The sequence below is a fragment of the Crocodylus porosus genome, unplaced genomic scaffold (assembly GCF_001723895.1).
Source record: "Crocodylus porosus isolate Cpor-Errol unplaced genomic scaffold, CroPor_comp1, whole genome shotgun sequence".
NCBI lineage: Eukaryota > Metazoa > Chordata > Crocodylia > Crocodylidae > Crocodylus > Crocodylus porosus.
Window position 1 is genome coordinate 63844739 of NW_017728948.1, and position 18394 is coordinate 63863132.

At 43.7% G+C, this 18394-nt stretch overlaps 1 protein-coding gene across 2 annotated transcripts in view; it reads left to right on the plus strand.

The window, feature by feature from the left end:
* Positions 1 to 18394, plus strand: part of SLC9B2 (solute carrier family 9 member B2) — a 26792-nt gene continuing 8398 nt past the window's right edge. The window contains exons 1-9 of one of the 2 annotated variants that reach the window (XM_019553094.1): positions 1 to 27; positions 1811 to 1931; positions 2781 to 2884; positions 3461 to 3632; positions 4482 to 4652; positions 11153 to 11295; positions 12573 to 12700; positions 13466 to 13641; positions 17567 to 17673. In XM_019553094.1, coding sequence (XP_019408639.1) covers positions 2789 to 2884; positions 3461 to 3632; positions 4482 to 4652; positions 11153 to 11295; positions 12573 to 12700; positions 13466 to 13641; positions 17567 to 17673 — 993 coding nt within the window. In that variant the 5' untranslated portion in view covers positions 1 to 27; positions 1811 to 1931; positions 2781 to 2788. The remainder of the gene's footprint in view (positions 28 to 1810; positions 1932 to 2780; positions 2885 to 3460; positions 3633 to 4481; positions 4653 to 11152; positions 11296 to 12572; positions 12701 to 13465; positions 13642 to 17566; positions 17674 to 18394) is intronic. The other variant, XM_019553095.1, reaches the window with a different exon arrangement.

Sequence of the window (18394 nt, forward strand, 5' to 3'; positions counted from 1 at the left end):
GAGCATCCGAGGAGTTGCGCGGCCCAGGTAGGTGGCGGGGGGCGGCGGGACCCCGTGTTGCTGCGGGCGCCTCCGGGTAGCCCGGCCTGGCTCCTCGCCGCCACGTCCTGCATCCTCGCGGCGGGGTGCGGCTCGCCCAGTCCAGCTTCAGCGGCCCCGTGGCCTAGGGGGCTGGTGCCCGTGCCGGGGCCGTGAGGAGCTGCAAGAAAAGGGGCCACAAGAGGAAGGAGGCTGAAGCGGGGCCCGAGTGTCCTCAGGCGCGAAGAGGTCAAACAAGCGCCTGTTTTCACATCGCCTTTTCCGAGGCGGCAGTGGGCAGCACCCTGGCCGAGAGTCGAGATCCGCACCTGGCAGGGGAGCCACCACGTGTCTGGGGCCAGGAAGGCAGTTTTCCTTCAGCACTCCCGGGGATAACTGCTCTTCTGTTGTGGTTCAGGACCGCCCGAGGCGTTGGGGCTTCAAGCCCACCTGATGAAAAGGGGAGGCTCCTCCCTAGCTGGCTCCTGCAGCCACAGGACTGAGGGCAGGCAATACTTGGGGACATCTGAACCCCAGGCTTGGGCCGGCACATAGGATGCCTGCCAAAAGACTGGAAATACCTGAAGCCCCTGGTGGGGGTGGGGGATGTTTGCAGGTTGTTGGGCCACTTACGGTCCTGGACTGACTCATGGATTTGGACTGGATTTGGCTGGGAACACAAAAAATGTCTTTACAAAAAAAAAAGTCTAGATTCATAGGTGCTAGGGTCAGAAGACTTTGTATGGGACAGTGGGTAGGGATGATCCAGCCTCAGGCCCCTTCCAGCCCTGCATCCCTAGGACTCTGATCCTCCTCTTTTTTTATGCCTTTGCCTCCTCTTGGGTAGGCTGAGTCACTTCATACATTAATATCAGTTTAACATCAGAAGAATTTAAACAGAAACGCCCAGTTTTCAGTCTGGCAATTGAACAGTGCCTCCTTTTGTTTGCCAAGGCAGCCCGCGCTGTGTTATCAAGTGTATCACAACAAAGTGAGGGTTTGGTAATTGTGGGAACTGGCTCTCCAGCTCCCTTTCCAGATGCTTATATCAAGACCACGAGATGATCTTGGCTCGAAGTCCCTGCTACAATTTCTTGTGAGTTGGGTGGCACACACAGGTGGAAATTCAGCCAAAGTAATGTGATTGCTAGGCTACACTATTCGCGTCCAAAGAGCTAAAGTAGAGTTGACAAGAGTGCCTGAGTTTGCTGTGTGGGAGGAGAATGATAGCAAAGTGAACCACAGACTTGGCCTTGAATACATATGCAACCCCCAGAGAACTAGATATGTGAAACTAGGTTAAATGCATCTGGGAGCCCGATTCTGCTCTCAAAGGAAGCAATGACAAATCTCTAATTTCAGGGGTAATGCAATTAAGAGTTAAATAGAGAGAGACTTCAGCATGTAGCATCTGGCTGGGAAATGGGTGTGAAAGGAATTGGAGTTCTTGAATGCTCTGTACTGTCCCTCTGCCATATTTGAACTGTGGTGGGGATAAGAAAGGAGAGTTCTGGATCACCGCAGTCTTATCCTTACCTAAAAACATAATATGTACCTGGATTTAACTTCTTTGCAGGGCACCCTTCCTTCCAGAGCAGTCTTTTGAAGCAGTGTATTCAGCCCTTTGGAAAGGAGGAGTATTGGGTAGCCAGTGTGACTCCTCCCTAATGACTAAAGCCAGGCTGTGACTTGGTGTCTGTAAGGAACTGTGGACATTGAGCATTGAGGTGATGTGGTCATATTTGCTGGACTTGGTCAGTTTTAGATAGATGCTTCCCTCCTGCCTCCTTAGGCTTAGAAGTGGAAAAAGTATCAAGACACTGGAACAGACTGAAAGAAAAGACGGGACTGTTTTGAACACTTCTGCTGAAAGCACTGGGAGAATTCTCTCACACTCATTAGAGCTCACCAGGGTTTGTACGGTCTTTATGAATTTATTCTGAAGGAGGGAATATTCTAATTAAATGTTTCACCAGGCTAGAAGCTAAGTGCAACAGTCCCACTGATGGCTGGCTGTTCTGAGAGGCAGAGGAGATGACATGCTTTGTTCAGTGAATGCTTTGAAACATATGTTGGTATTAGATGACATAAGATGTTCAGCTAACACATTAGATGAAAACAGTAGAGTAATACATATTTACGATCTTCATTCAGTGTCATTTAACTTTTTTGTACAGCTCTGTTGTCAGCATGGTTGGGGTAGGAACTTGACCTTGGGAGACGCACCTTTCAGGGACCCTGAAAAAATCAGTATAGACTTGTCTAAGTCTTAGTCTATGGAAAATCTCAATTCGCACGTATGCTGTAAAAGTTGCAATTGCTTGCTCTTAATTTTCTGAACGTTCAGTTGCATTACAGTGCCCGCAGATCCTGCTGACTTTCCTGAATCATCTACTCATGATGCATCTGTGTTTCATGGTTCAGGAATAACAGACAAAACAGATTCTTTTCCTCCTTGTTCCTGCTAGGCTTAAAAAGTACATATTGGACCATGGCATTGTTGTGTGTTTAAGGTTTTAAAGACAACCATAGTTGTGATACATGCAGGTTTCAAGTTTTACAACCTTAGCAAACTTCTTCAAGCATAGGTGATTTTTGCATACAAAATCTTCATTGCATATATGCTGGTTTCCATTACGTTTTTTTCTTTAAATTGGGAAAGAAAAAAATAGCATTGAAAAGTTCTGAAATGGATGAATGTGATATGGTTTGATTTTTTTTTTCTCTTCATGTTTCATAACCATTTTATTGTTTTGCTCTAGATCTCAAGATGGTGAAGGAGGAGGATATTGTAGATGAGACTGAAGATCCAGAGCCAGCTATTGATGTGGTCAGTGGTATTATTCCTGTGTATCAGAAAACTCAGGTAATTGCAAATACGACCTGTATTCAGGCTCTCCTTTTTCTTAGGTCCCCAGATTCATTAAAACGTTAACAGAGATTAATTTTACAAATGGAACTTACGTCCCTCTCAGTTACTTTATATGCTGTATTTTTTCTCCTTGGTGTGTGTGACCATTCAAAAATAGTGATCATAACTTCAACTTAGAGTGGAAGATCAGTTGGTTTAGGTGTTGCAAACAACCGTATATAAATCCTAGGACTGCTTCAGTGATTCTCAAACTATGGGCAACAGGATGTTTTCTTCCAGCAACTGTATTTGCATTAAAATACAACTTTAAAATATCTTGCTTACATTCTTGATGTTGCTTTTCCACAGTCAAGTTAGGCAGTCATGACTGGTGATCCATGTCATTTATAATGGAAAGGCTTGCAAGTAAATCTTATCTCACAATGTGCTTTGTGCTACATATATTTACAAGAAAAAAAAAGCCCTGATTTAGAAAACCTGGCCTACAGTGAGCAATGCGTGATAATTAATGTAGTAGTTCATTACAAATTAATATGATATTGTTTCTGAGAGAGTTTTGCTTTAATTTAGGAAGCTGCCACCTTGGACTCCAAAGGCACAGATGGAAATATACAAACAGAAGCAACTGCTCTACTAAATAACCATGTACAGCAACCTGAGACAGAGTCCAAGCATTCAAGGAAACTGAGGCAAAGATGTGTTTGTCCTCCTCAGGGCTTGCTTGCCCAAATAGTGACAAATGGTATGAAAGGGAAAGCATGTCATCTGTTCAAGGGGAGAGTAGACAACATGTGCTGAGTTTTCTAGATATTATAGACAATGGGTTTTTTTCATAAATAGTGAAGAAAGATTATTGCTTTCAACCAGATTTTCTAATCTTTAGCTGCTCTGAAGGAAGAATTTTGATGGAGAACAAGGACTTGACTTATTAGTATTTTCCACTACTACCTGACTGCTCCTTGTTTACACTCCTCTCATTATCTCAATCATTCTGTTCAGTGGTGTTAACTCTTAAAATTGTTTAATGTTATCAGCCACAAACAAACTGTAAAGAATAATATAATCTCATTATATTTCTGGTGCAATAAATGGGTTTTTGTTGAAATTAGGTCATTAATAAACCACTTCATTTTGTTACTTTGGGGTTAATCCTAATGTCTAAGGTTTTTTAAACCAAGGTACTGGCTTCAAGGACAGTTTGGACCTATTCATTAGAACAATGTTAGCTGCTCTGGAAGTTGAGTGAGATGATAAATTATTACCTTGCCCATGGTTGCAAAGCTTCCCAAGTCGTGGAGATTCCTTATGTCTGTGATAGCCTTCCACCCCATTCCCAGCCCTATAAACTCATTTCCTCATATGCAGTGCAGTATTCCTAACACCCTCTTATGGCTTATTGCAGTATTTCAGTTCCTGCAAAAGCAGAGGGTCAATTCACAATCTGAATATGAAAGCTTATTATGGGAAACTGGCATTAAATCTAAATAAAGTAAATCACTGATCACACCCAAAAAAATTGCAAACATGAATGAAAATTGAACCGAGTCTATTCTGAAAGAGGATTAATCACATGGTTGCTTTCTTGTTGCAGTTGCAGCAGTAGCTCTAATTTGGGCTGTGGCCTGGGCTATTACAGGGAAAGAGTGTCTGCCAGGTGGAAACTTATTCGCAGTTTTGCTGCTCTATTTTTTTGCTGTCGCTGGAGGTAAAATATTTGGGCTTATTAAAATACCTACACTGCCATCTCTACCTCCTCTTCTCGGTAAGTCTCATGTTCCATATTCTTTCTTCTTTTACTTTTGCCTTGCATAATATTGTTTGAATAGTATGATGAGATTTGGGGCTCAGAAATTTTGGTTAAAAACATGTGACTTTGCATATTGGATGAGACGCAAGGTCTGTTTAGTCTGTAATCCTGGCTTTGGGATCAATTGACATCAAATGCTTTGGAGGAAGACGCAAAAACCCTAGAACAAGCCAGTGCAGGAAAATCTACTCTTTCTTCTCCCTTCCCCTCCCCTCCCCTTTACCGCCCCCATCCTATTTTGTCTCATTCTGATATCTTAATTTTCAGGGCCTGGCTTTCTCCCTGAGCCACAAAGTTCAATATCCTTTCAATAGTTCTCAGTCCCTGAACTATAGCCACCCTAGAATTTGAATCCAGGATTGTTAGGTGTGAGCACAATCAACCAGTTCACAGTTCACATAATAATGAATTCATAATGTGTTAGATGCTACTGTTGATCTCTCTTACATCTATCTTGGGCAGGTTTTGAAAATGTTTTAAAGGGGAGGATGTTAAAAATATCTTTCTCCACAACTTATCCCAAACAATCTGTTTCTACTGCTTCTGATTGCCTTGATGCAAACTTTCTACTGTGATTGCTGACTTGACACCAGATTTTGTCACAAGTTGCTGACCGAAAGATGACCAATCCATTTCCTGCAAGTTTTTGGAATTTGTATTTTTTTTGGGGGGGGTTGATTTTTGTTTTTTGCTTTGTTTTTTTAAATAATAGGAAAACCTGAAAAAATCCAAATTCTCTGCAATGGAAAATTTTAAAGAAAGTTATTTTAGATTAGTCAAAATGCTTTTTTTTTTCTATTTCATTTCTTTTTTTATAATACAAAAAAAATAAAATAAAAAATTGAGATGAAAATTGTCACACAAATTCAACCCATGTCATTATACAAATGTTGAAATCTCATCTTTTTCACATTGGAAACTTTTTGTAAAGTTTGTCCCTAAATGAAATCGGCATAGTTTTGCAGAGTGTTTGGACTTTATGGGAAGCATGAATGACTGGTGTCTCCCACAGCTGGGGAGGCACCATGGCAGTGAGTAGGGACTGTCTGCAGCTGTTGTTGGTGGGGGAGGGTAGCGAGCAGGGACTGCCTGCAGCTGCCACTGGCCCCATCAGTGACAAGGACGGCGGGGGGGGGGGGAGCAGCAACTGCCTGTAGAAGCCAGTAATAGGCAATCTCAGGGGAAGGCCTCTGCCCTCCCCTGTCCCCACTACACATTGCCTATAATGGGAAATGCTTTTTCTATCAAAACAAAAAGGTCCAGCAAAATTTTTCTGATGAGATATGTTGCTAACCTCTTACATTGAGTAGTTGAAGAAAGTGGGCTTGCAGATGGCTTGAAGGCATGTACTAGATTCTGGGCCATAAATGTGATTTTTTTTTTTTAATGTGTGTTACCGAGATCATGAATTAAGTGGCATATGACATTAGGTAGAACACCATTCAGAGATAGCACTTGTTTTACATTAATTTGGCTTACACATGAGCAGAGATTCAAATGAATACAAGAAAGAGGACAAATTATTTTTGCAAAGAGATCATGTGGTTTGGAGTACTGAGAACTGGATTTGATGCATGAGAAGGTTTCTTCCAATCCTTTGTTCCTAGTTTAAATGTTTTTTTAAAATGAACTACAGTTTCTGATTTTTGTCTTTTATTCAAGAGTTATAATGTAAGCATGAATCTACTTGTTAGGCAAGTAATCTTAGGCAAGAACAAAACCCTAAGCAGGATAGCACATGCCTGGTAAGCTGCTTATAACAATCTTCATGCTAAGGATTTCTCATGTTTGAAGAACATCTGAACCTCTAGGAATCAAAGAAGGGGAAAAAAATAAATGTATTATTAGATGCATCATAAGTGGCACAGCCAGCCTCAGCGTGTGGTGCATAGCAGTTCAGATAGTTTCATAGTTGGTAGGGTCAGAAGGGACCTGAGAAGATCATCAAGTCCGACCTCCTGCTATGGCAGGAAAAAGTACTGGGGTCAAATGACCCCAGCAAGGTGTTCATCTAACCTCCTCTTGACCCCCAGGGTAGGAGCCAGCACCACTTCTCTTGGAAGTTGGTTCCAGGTCCTAGCCGCCCTGACCGTGAAGTAGCGTCTCTTGGTGTCTAGCCTGAACCTACCCTCTGCCAGCTTGTGACCGTTATTTCTAGTCACTCCTGCTAGTGCTCAGGGGAACAGGGACTCCCCCAATGCCTGCTGGTCCCCTCTGACTAGTTTACAAGCCACTAGATCCCTCCTCAGCCTTCTCTTGTGCAGGCTGAACAGGTTCAGGTCCCGTAGCCTCTCGTAGGGCCTGCCCTGCTGCCCCCGATCACGCGAGTGGCCCTCCTCTGGACCCTCTCCATGTTGTCCACATCCCTCCTGAAGTGCGGCACCCAGAACTGGAGGCAGTACTCCAGCTCTGGCCTGACCACAGTCACATAGAAGGGGAGGATCACCTCCTTGGACCTGCTTGAGATGCATCTGTGGATGCATGACAAGGTATGGTTGGCCTTCCTGACTGCATCCCCACACTGCTGGCCCATGGTCATTTTGGCATCAATGATGACTCCAAGATCCTTTTCTGCCTCTGTACTGACAAGAAGGGCGTTCCCCAGCCTGTAGGTATGGTGCTGGTTCTTCCTCCCCAGATGCATCACCTTGTACTTGTCAGTGTTGAAACCCATCCTATTCTTATCCGCCCACCCCTGTAACCTGTTAGGTCTGATTGCAGCCTATTCCTCCCATCTAACATGACCACATCCCCCCACATCTTAGAATACAAGGCAGTCGAGGGGAAAGAGACTTAACAGTGGGGGTCTACTACAGACCTCCCAACCAAGGGGAAGAGCTAGACGGGGAATTCTTAAGTCAGCTCACAGAGGTAGTTAGGTCAAAAGACATCATCATGGGTGACCTGAACTTTCTAGACATCTGCTGGGAAAAGCAGTCAGCCAGGTCTGACTGCTCACGTGGGTTCTTGAAATACAGGACCTCCATCTAACCCAGGAGGTGCACAGCCCCACCAGGGGAGACAACCTGTTGGACCTGGTGCTGGCCACGGGCAACAACCTGGTGAGGGGGCTGCGGGTGCTTGACCACCTGGGTGACAGCGATCATCGCCTGCTGGAATTCACCATCCAGTGCAAGGTGGCAAAGGCCTGCAGCAAGGCGGCAGCCCTAGACTTCAGGAGGGCAGACTTCAATGAGCTAAGGAGAATAGTCGGGGAGACACTGAGGTCCTGGAGAGGGGGGAGTCGGGTGTCCAAGAAGAGTAGGAACAGGTAACACAATAACAGATTGGGCAGGAAACAAAGCAGAGAAGCAGATCAGGCAGGGGAAAGGGATTGGAGTGGGGTGGATGTGGGGCTAATTCATGATGAGCCTTCCAAAAAGTTTGGCTCCGGCTGTCTAAAGTAATCTTTGCATATGCATATCTGGCCTTTGACCTACCCTTTTTAAGTGGAATTTAGCCTGTGGCTTCTAGGTAGCTTTATATTATGATAAAACTGTTTGAAGGAATCATCAGCTTCCTTGGGGGACATTGTACATCCTCTGTGTGCTGTTGAGGGATCTCTGGGCACTGAAAGACATGCAGGTCCCTGCTCTAACTTACGGCACTTTGCATAAAGAACTATGAGTTAGAGCAACATGCTTTCCTCCTCCCTACCCAAGCCAACAGACAGCCTGTTGGGTTGGGGGGAATCAAGTCTGCCTGCCTGTCCCTCAGTCAGGGCTGGGCTGTTGCAACCCCACTCCCCCTCCCAGCTCCAGTGTTGTCTGCAGGAAGGGAGTGGGGAGGGGGAGCTGTGGTCTGGGGTTTGTCCAGCCTGAACTGAAAGAAGGGGCAGGTGGGGCCACAAGGCAGGGGAGCTGCAATCCACCTACCCCCCTTCAACTCAGGCCAGGCACCACAGCTCCCCCTCCTCCTCCCCCCTTATCCTGCTTTTTGCAGATAGCACTGGTGGGGGGCCAGGCTGATGGAGCTAAGCCCTGATCATGCTGGCGGATTGATCCTAGGAAACAAATTTCTTAAGGTGTTCCACTTTGGAGCGCCTTCATGTGATCTCTCATTAGATGACAGTTAATTTGTCATGCAATTGGCCACTTTTAAAGTGCTCTGTCACCACACAACTATAGAGAGTTTTCAGGGGGTCATTTGCATGATAAACATAACTTCTCTCTGCACTCTCTGAGACAGCCCTACATAGGACAGTGAAGGACCTAAAGAGACTGTGATTACCAGAACTGTATAGTTATAACAACAATAACATTTCACAAGCATGGCATAAGGCTTGTGACCAGTATTGCAACACAAATGCTGATGTAATTTTCATACTAAGGTACAAATTAATCATGTTTTTCCTGAAGGGTGTCTGAAGAACAAAAAGTGCCTAAAATGTTATTCCGGGTCAAATAAAAGCCACAGTCAAGGCTTATTAGAGCAGGGCCAGCATTCTGTGGCTGACTTCAGTGCGGTATTTTTTTTAAAGTCTGTACAGTGGAGTTGCATCACATGCGCATTTAACTTACGCAAATTCAACTATACGCGCTTGGCAAAAAAAAAAAAAGAGAAAAATAACAATTTAAATAGTGCAGGAGATTCCATCCGCCCGTCATTCCACTCAATGAGTGTATGCCCTGGAGCGACCATGAGATGGGAGACGTGAATCTGCTGTTCTCTCAGTTGGTCTCAGTTCCCATGTGTGTCTCATAGTGTGAGCATCTCATCGCAATTTTGACTATATGTGATTTTCGCCTTACACGCTGACTTCAGAACCTAACTCCCACATAAGATGCGACTCCACTGTATTGTGTTAAATTTCATAAAAGAAATATAAATAAACTGTGCCCCAGTGTATACATTTTGCAGGATTAAGCCTTAAAATGGAATATTGCAGGTCTGTGGAAAACTGTGAAAAAAAATCTTTTATTTATAGAACAGATCTGATATAAAGCAGCAAAAACATCAAAGTGGAAAATAACTGCCAAATAAATATTTGCAAGTGGTAGAATTTGATTAGTAGTTACCTAGCAAATAGGAGTAGAAGACTAAAATTCTTTTCCTAATTCCTTTTCATGAATTCTTAAAGAACTAAAAACAAAGAGTTTAATTTTTATACTGTGAAATATTGTGGGCCAGATTATCAAAGGAGCAAAGTGTTGCAGTTCTTGACCATTTCTTTATTTAAAATAAATGACAAGTATTAAATAATCTTCCTTTCCTCTGTAAAAACAAAAAAAACAAGTATCATTTAAAAAATAAAAAATTGTCTATGCCCCTGGTTGGCTGTGTGTTCTATAATGGCCTACACATGGATGGAAAATTTCCATTCTGTAGTCTATTGTGTATCCAAGTGCCGTATATGCTCAGTGGATAACACTGAACAGAAGTGTCATAATCTCTGTGTCTTATGACTCTGGCACACATTCATTTAATGGTTGACTAGGATCTGATCCCCAGTCCCAACAATCGTGCCTCCTGCTATTTTACACATGCATGGAAGGAAGTGTGATTGTGGAATCAGGGATCAGATCCCAGTCATGCCATTATTACTTGCCAGTGCATGGGGAGCTCAGGTTCATAATCATAATAAAGTCTACAAGTGGCTGAGCCCTTTGCTCACTCCTCCCCCACCTTGCTGGCAGCTTCTGAACCTCTGTGCTGGGCAGCCTGACCAGAGCTGCTGGGCATGGGATTTAAAGTCCCTAGTGGGGAAGTCCAGGTAAGCTGCTTCAGCAGAGGTCTTTAAATCCCCTGTGATCTGGGACCTTCCAGCTTCCCATACCTCACACCTTGAAGCAGCACCTGCAGTTGGGGAGCCAAGGGCTCTCAGTTCCCCAGCTTTCACTTCCACGGGCACCCTGGGAATTTAAAAACAAGGTGTGCAGCTGTGCTCAGTGAGCCTGAGGTTGGGAAGACGTACCTTAATATTAGGCTCATAGCAGTCCCCCACTCTGACTTCAGGGATCAGATGGGGGCACTGGATGTAGGATTGGGTGGGCATGGCTGTGTTCTGGACCCTGGGGTTGCTCCATGCTGGATCCCTGCACTCAGCTGAGTGTCAAAATCTGTGGTGGGTCAGTCCCCATATGCCACATGTTCGTTTTAAGGCATTTACAAACGAGCAACAAAGTTGTTGTACATTGTACGTGGAATATCGCTGGTTCATTTACTATTATTATACCATAAGTTGGCATTAACTTATGGCCAGATTACTGTTTCTGTTTAACAGTTAACGTGTTAATAGCATTTTAAGTGTAATAAATGTAATGTATTTCAAGGCCCTGAGTCCCCCATCTGTAAAATGGGGATAACAACAGGAGAAGGACTGTTTCCTTGCTTTTTATTATGTGTTTCCATAGTTCTTAGTACAGCAGGGACTTATCTTGGGATTCTAGACACTTCTGTAATATAGGAATGATTATGTCTTGTTCAAAAGATATGCCCTTTTTTTTTTTTTTAAGGAATGTTACTTGCTGGTTTTCTCATCCGCAACACCCCTGTCATCAGTGACATAGTCCAGATAAAGACAAACTGGTCAGCAGTACTGAGAAATATTGCCCTTTCCATTATCTTGATCCGAGCAGGGCTTGGCCTTGATGCAAAGGTACAGTACAGAGTGTTTCTGATATACTAATGTACAAATACAAAATATTTGACAAACTATTTTCGAAGGTGTAATCAAACTGTTCAGTCTCAAAAACTTTTGTATGAAAGGTTTTTGCTATTGCATCTGCTTCAAAATTGAAAATAAGATAAAGTATTCCATCAGGGAAGGTTAATAAAATCAATACTCTGTGCTGAATTCATAAAATAGGCTGAGCCAGACTGTTTTGTGATCTTCTCCCTCCTCTTTTCCCCTAAAGAAGTTTTTGTTTTTTGGGAGTAGGTCCTCACAGTGATATGCACTCTTATCTTGATTTGCAAGCAGTATAAATTTTAATTGATTTAGTTAGCTTTTCCTGTAAAGCCTTTGTCTTGTCTTTGCGAGCAAAAAATAATTCCTCTTCCAGTCAGTGAGGCTGGATAGATTCCCAACATGAAAAAGGAAGGAGCTAGCTAATGAGAGCTCCTGTCTTTTTCCAAAACTCAGAACTGCAATCAAGCCATTAAATGTTGACCAGGTAGGATGACCCTGACCACTTTTTTTAGGCAAGGTAAAGGCTTGGTAGGGAGTTTATAATATGACCAGAAATTGTTTTTTGCTTTTACAACTAAAGAAAATGCCAGAAAGCATTAGGTTACACCAGTTCTAGTCTTCTCTAACATTTTCTTAATAGCATCATTGAGCTCTGTATTGAAAGGGCCTTTTAGTGTTAGGTGGCTTGACATTGCCCACAGTTGGATGATGACTTCAGTAATTAGATGCTGTTTTCCCTTTGTAGTGTATATATTTTCAGACCAAATCTTTGAGTCCATTTTTTTTCTCCCTGTGGTAATTTTAGTGGTCTGTAGTATAGATGTAACGTAGTTCTAGTTATTGGTACCCAGGCATTAGTGTAATTGCAGCAATACTCTCCCATGGTATAGACCAGTGTTTCTCAACCTTTTAAGTAGCAAGTACCCCCTAACTTTGGAAAATGAAGGAGCCACAGGGTTTAACACAGTTGTTGCTCTGTGCCACCAACCTATGTCCCTAACAGGACCTTGTCCCCAAATTCCCAGCCCCTCTAGAAGCCCTGGAGGCCAGACGACAGCTCTGTGGGCTGTATGTTTGGCACCCCGATGCATGGAAATGAAGTTTTACAATGAACTTCACTGTACTATACAAGGGCAACAGTACATTTTTTTATAAACCTGAGTGGATCTTAAAATGCTTTTGCCTTTTATGAAATCAAAGTGTTGTTACTGTTGCTAATGTGAAAATATATGTTTATGTTTCAGGCACTTATGAAATTAAAGGCAGTCTGTCTAAGGCTTTCTTTTGGGCCCTGCATCTCAGAGACTTGTGCTGCTGCTATTCTCTCCCATTTCCTCTTGGGTTTGCCATGGCAATGGGGATTTATATTAGGGTAACTTACTTTCCTTTCTCCTATATAACAAAACTGAATGACTTTTTACTATGATGGTGCCTGTCTATCCGCTAGGGATCTTTTCTTGAATTAATGCATGACACAGGTATCCCCAGGGTCTAAACATATGACTAATGTACTGCCAGGCAGAAGATGAAGGTTCACTACTGGTTACCTCATGGTAAAATGCTGTTCCAGGCCCTGTAAGAAAGTGTTTCGTGCCATGTTCTTAGAGCTGGTTTGAGGAAGATGTTCACATTATGAAGGAAATCTAGCTGTACCACAATTCTCTGGCAGAGATTCTGGTCTTAGGAAGGAGGTTACTAGAGGGTGGCTTAAAGAAAGTAAGTAAATCAGGTCAGGATTCTCATGGCTTTGTCTGAAACACAGAAGGTCTTTGGGGTCAGGAAGAAATATTATTGTAGACATACTACTCGGACCAGTAAGTATTAGCATTCAGAACGTTACTTAAAGAGCACTAGCTATTAAAAGCAAGTGTAAACATCCAGTAAGCCCTCTGTTTTTGGAGCAGTATTGTTGAGGGAGCACTGCTTTTCCATCTTATGCCATCAAGCTCTGTATTTTGACACCACTGAATTGGTGGGGTAGCAAACATGGACTGCCAGTTTACACATCTTGGTTGTGAGCAGTTCAGAGAAAGGACAGCACCTAAAAATGGAACTTTTATATATTTGTAATGGAGGAAAAGGGACTGATAGCTTTCCCAGTTTCATATTTCATTCTTAAGGATTGTGCATTTTTTAGTTTTGTTCTAGGTGCTGTCTCTCCAGCTGTTGTGGTCCCCTCTATGCTGATTTTGCAGGCAGGAGGATATGGTGTTGAAAAGGGAATCCCTACCTTGCTAATGGCTTCTGGAAGCATTGATGACATCTTGGCGATCACAGGTTTCAATACCTGTTTAGGCATGGCTTTCTCTGCAGGTATGCCAGCAAATTCAGAGATGGCAAAAGCCAAGGCCTATTTAGAAATGTTTTAAGAAATCTATTGTCTAGTGTGATGGAATTGTTATAAATTAATTTTATGAATCAAAAGGAGTTTTGATAGATGCTGGTAACTCCAACAATGGAGAGAAGTTGCACATATGCAGAGGGGCCTGCACAAGGCATTCTCAGTTTTGAGATTTTTGTGCTATACAGCCGTAATAGATTAACTCCCCCAGCTTCACACTCACCCAGCTGCTGTGGTTGGACCCCGTTACACTACATCTTTCTGACATGCTTCCTTGATCTAAAAGTCCCAAATGGTCTCTTGATTCACCAAGATTATGGTGCTAAACAGGTACTTTTATATACAGGAAAACATGTTTACATGATGCTGGTAATTGGGAGATCTGAGTTTTTTTCTCAACACTGTCACTTACCCTTGGTATCCTTCATCAAGGTGCTTAGATTCTTTGTGCATCAGTATTTCTTGTGGATTTGTGATGACCAGGGATTCTGGTTTTCCCTGATATAAAATTGCAAATTCTCTGATTAAAAGAGATCACAAATCCTCTAATAAACGCCCTTAAATCCATTATTAAAACGAAAGGCTCCCCACAGACTCCCCCCCAAGCCTGCTTGTGCCTCTCATTTCCCCACCCCCCGACACTGCCCCCACAGCCTTGCTGGTGTCCCTCACCCCCCACTCACAGCCCCTGTTTATTTAGCCTGGCCAGAGGGGGCTCCCAGCTGCCAGGGCTACGGACCTGGGTCCACAGCCCCTGCCATGCTCCCCGCTGCAGCAGGTGAGGGGAGGGGTGCGGCTGGCTCCCCACCACAGCACATGCTCCCAAAGGGGGCAGGGGGAACCTGTACCCTCCAGATCTGTGAGAAGGGCAGGCACAGACTGCAGGCATGGACTCCCACCCTGCTGCCCTCCCCCAGGGCCTCCACACCCCAGCAGGTACAACCCAGCATGGCAGGGCACAGCAGGGCCACGTGGAGAAGCTACTCAATTCTGAGAGCTCTGCTGCCTTGGCGATGTGCCTCCTGCATACAGGACTGCTTTGAGGGCAGCGGTGCAGGTTTGCACCTCTCAAAGCAGCCCCAAGCACAGCAGGTGCACCGCTAGGGCAGCAGGGCAGGAGCCTGCATCTGCAGCCCACGCCTGCCCTGTGCACAGATCTAAGGGGCACAAGTCCCCCCTGCCCCCCTCAGGAGTGTGTGCCGTGGTAGGGAGCCAGCCCCCCACCCCCTGACAAACCACCTGGGGCCCTGTCCCACTCCCTACTGGCACCCTGCAGCTGTGCATTGCAGCCCGGAACCCCAAGCCCCACACACCCTCCTGGCTGGACAGCAGTCCCAGCCATGGCCAGCTCCCTCCCTCCCTGTGTTCTCACTGTTCATGTGAAGTAGAGTCTGCTGGACAAACATCTATAATCTAGCTTTCCTTAAGCTAAATTTTTATGGGAAAAATATTACAATTGATTAAAACAGGAGAAAACTAACCAGATGTTAGAAGTTCTGTTCTCTGAAAGCTCCTTTCACTCTCCAAGGGGAACTTTTTTAGAGGAATCCTAATTGAAGCTCATAGGCAGACAAAATTCTTTGAGTGAATCTGATATCTTTTATTAGACCAACTTCAGTAGTTGGAAAAAAAAATTTTAAACAATCTTTTGGGTTCAAAAACCCTTTGTCAGGCTGAGGAAGTTTCAGCAGTTGATGTGTGCTCTTCCTGGATGGAATGAAAAGTAAAGAAGCCAGAGGTTGGGCTGGTATGCATACAGGACAGGCAGTCAGTGAAGAAGTAAATTGAGGAGTCAGTGGGTGAGACAGGCTGGGTTGGGGCTGGAGAAAGGGGATGAATAGTGGAGAAGTACCTGGGGAGTCAGCTGTCAGGCAGGTTATAATGTGTCATAAATGCAATGTCTATATTTAGTCCTTGATTTTTAGTATCCAGGAGTTTGATGAAGTGGAATTTGTAGGCTCATCTCTGGGAAGTGTTTTGTAAGTTTCGTTTGATGATCAGGACTGAGAGATTGGAGAGAGAGAGTGGTTTTCTTGTGAGATGTGCCCCCACAGGTAACTGGGTATTCTTGTCTTTGATAGAGTTACAGTGTGCATTCATTCTGGTGTGCGGTTGTTATTTGGTCTCTCCTATGTATTTTCCATCAGGGCATTTGTTGCACTGGATGAGATGTATTACATTTCTGGAGGTGCAGCTGCAAGATCCGGGAATGCTGATGGTTCTGTCGTGGGGTGTAGTAATTGTGGGGGTGGTGATGTGTTGGCAGGTTTTGCATTTCTTGTCATAGCATGGTCTGGATCGATTTGGTGTGTTCTGGGCTTGAGGAAGTTTGCTTCTGGTGATGAGGTTAGTGAAGTTCAGTGCTTGTTTGAAGGTTAGGATGGGTGGCTCTGGGAAGACCTTTTTAAGAATAGGGTCTCTTTCTAGTATGGATTGCAGTTGTTTGAGGATTTTCCGTATGGGTTTGAGGGAGGGGTGATATGTCATAACCAGCAGTGTGCAATTCGTGGGGAGGTTTCTTCTGTACTGCAGCAGTTCTTCACATGGTATCCGGGTGGCTCTTTCAAATGTGTAATCTACCTCTGGAGGAGTGTCCTTGTTGGGTAAAAGCCTTTTTAAGATTGGTGAGGTAGCAATCCTGGGGGTTCTCCTCAGTGCAAATTCGGTGGTATTTGAGGGCATGCCTGTATATCACAGCTGTTTAGGTGTGTTTAGGGTGATTGCTGGTTCTGTGCAGATATGTATGTTGGTCTGTGGGTTTCTTGTATAACGTGGTCTGTATTTTATCATTCTGGATACTGATCATTGTGTCTAAAAAGGAGATGTTGGTGCTGGAGTATTCAAGAGAAAGTTGGATGGAGGGATGGTGAGGTTGAAGCTCATAGTAGTCATTTTTATCAGTGAGAATTTTATGAACAGCTTTTCTCACTTCTGAGCACTGATGAAGGATGGCTTTCACCAGTCATCGCCTATAAATATAGCATACATTTCCTTCATCTCTCAAGAAAATATTGGAAATTAAATTGTTTTAAGTAATTTTTCATAAACTGAACTAATCTGTTTCAGAAAATGCTTGTCACTTTTCACATGTGAACTATATCATTCCATTCCCCCCTCCCTCTCCAAGTCCCCCCAACAAAAAAAAACCCCACCCCAAAACCACATGAGGAATAAAGTCTCCATCTTCTTTCCAGATATTTTCTCACCCATAGCAGCCACATATGAGGGGCAGAATGTTGCCTTGCAACAGTATAGACCCTAAGGATTTATGGGGACATCAAATACTGATACTGCAGATTATGGGGCATCTATGAGAGAACACCTTGATTCTGAGCTCTTCCCTAGTCTTCTGTTGGTAGTGTTCCTAGACAAGCTGCACTGCCGTAGTTGTCTCCAGTCAGTACTCTAATTTTTATTTAGAAATACAAATGGAGAAATCAGTTCTGCCAATGGCAGTGTGAATTTCTACACTGACCCAGGGTCCTAAACAGAGCCTAGTATGCTGAAAAGCTCCTGTTCCACAGCCTTGTTCCTGCCTTGGAATTGCTATACCCTAGAGAAAACACCAAAATCTCAACTGCTCATTATTTAAGTGGATGGATGTCTTCAGTTATGAGGAGAGAGCATGCAACATACTCGCTACTTCCATCCTCCTACATGGTCTCTGCATCCTTGTATTCCCTCAGGGGAGAGGGAAGGAACCTCTCCACATGTAGTTCAAAATGCAGGATTACTTTGAATGTGAGATTACATCAAGCCCTATATATTTTTCTCCCAAATGTGAGTCGGGCTGCTTTCCTATATTCTGTGTTGGAGGTAGTGGCTAGGGTGTGGCATGAAAGAGGCTGAATGTGAATGCTTTCTTCTCTAAACCCTCTTCTCATGATTTGTGACCAGGTTCCACGCTTTACAGTGTCCTCCGAGGGGTGCTAGAGGTTGCAGTTGGAGTAGCAGCTGGTGGGCTTTTAGGAATTATTATTCGATATTTTCCAAGCAGTGATCAGGTGAGTGGGGGTCACCTGAGGTGCATGTAATTCCCTTGCTATGAGTGGAGAATTATTAGCTGAAGAACTAAATGATCCACTTCCTAACTCAAAGTGAGAACAGATATGACTTTATTTAGAATGATCTGTGTCAGCAGTTTGTAGAGTTTGAATCTCATGAAGGGTTTATTCTTCATTATAATGAGTAATGTGTTTGCTGTGATGGTAAAATTGTGCAGCTTCCTAAACCTCTAATGTGCTAGGATTTTACATCTTCAGTCACCAGTCCTATCATTAACAGTGGTTACAGGCAGTCCTCAACTTACAGTGAACAGCATTTACGACATTTGTAAATTTCAACTTTCGACCTCAGTTTCTACTTTATGAGGTTTGATCCGATGCAGTGTCACACCAGCAAACAAGTTTGCTGCATTGCCCATCTCCCTGGAGAACATCTGTCCAAATTTCCTTGGATACTTTCTTTAAGAAAGCAGACAAGACTCCAGAAAAACCTGCAGCCAAGACTCCTGAGAAGACTCCAGCCAAGAGCCCTTCAAAAAATCCAGTAAAGTCACCTCAAAGAAGTCCTTCCAAATCAATAGTATTGCTATTTACAATATAAATACATTAATGTTGCTATATTACTCATCTATAATTGATTGAGTACAAAATTCTGGATTATTTTTGGTGAAAATAGGGTATCGGGCCTTGGTTCAGGAACCAATCCCCCATTTATAACATT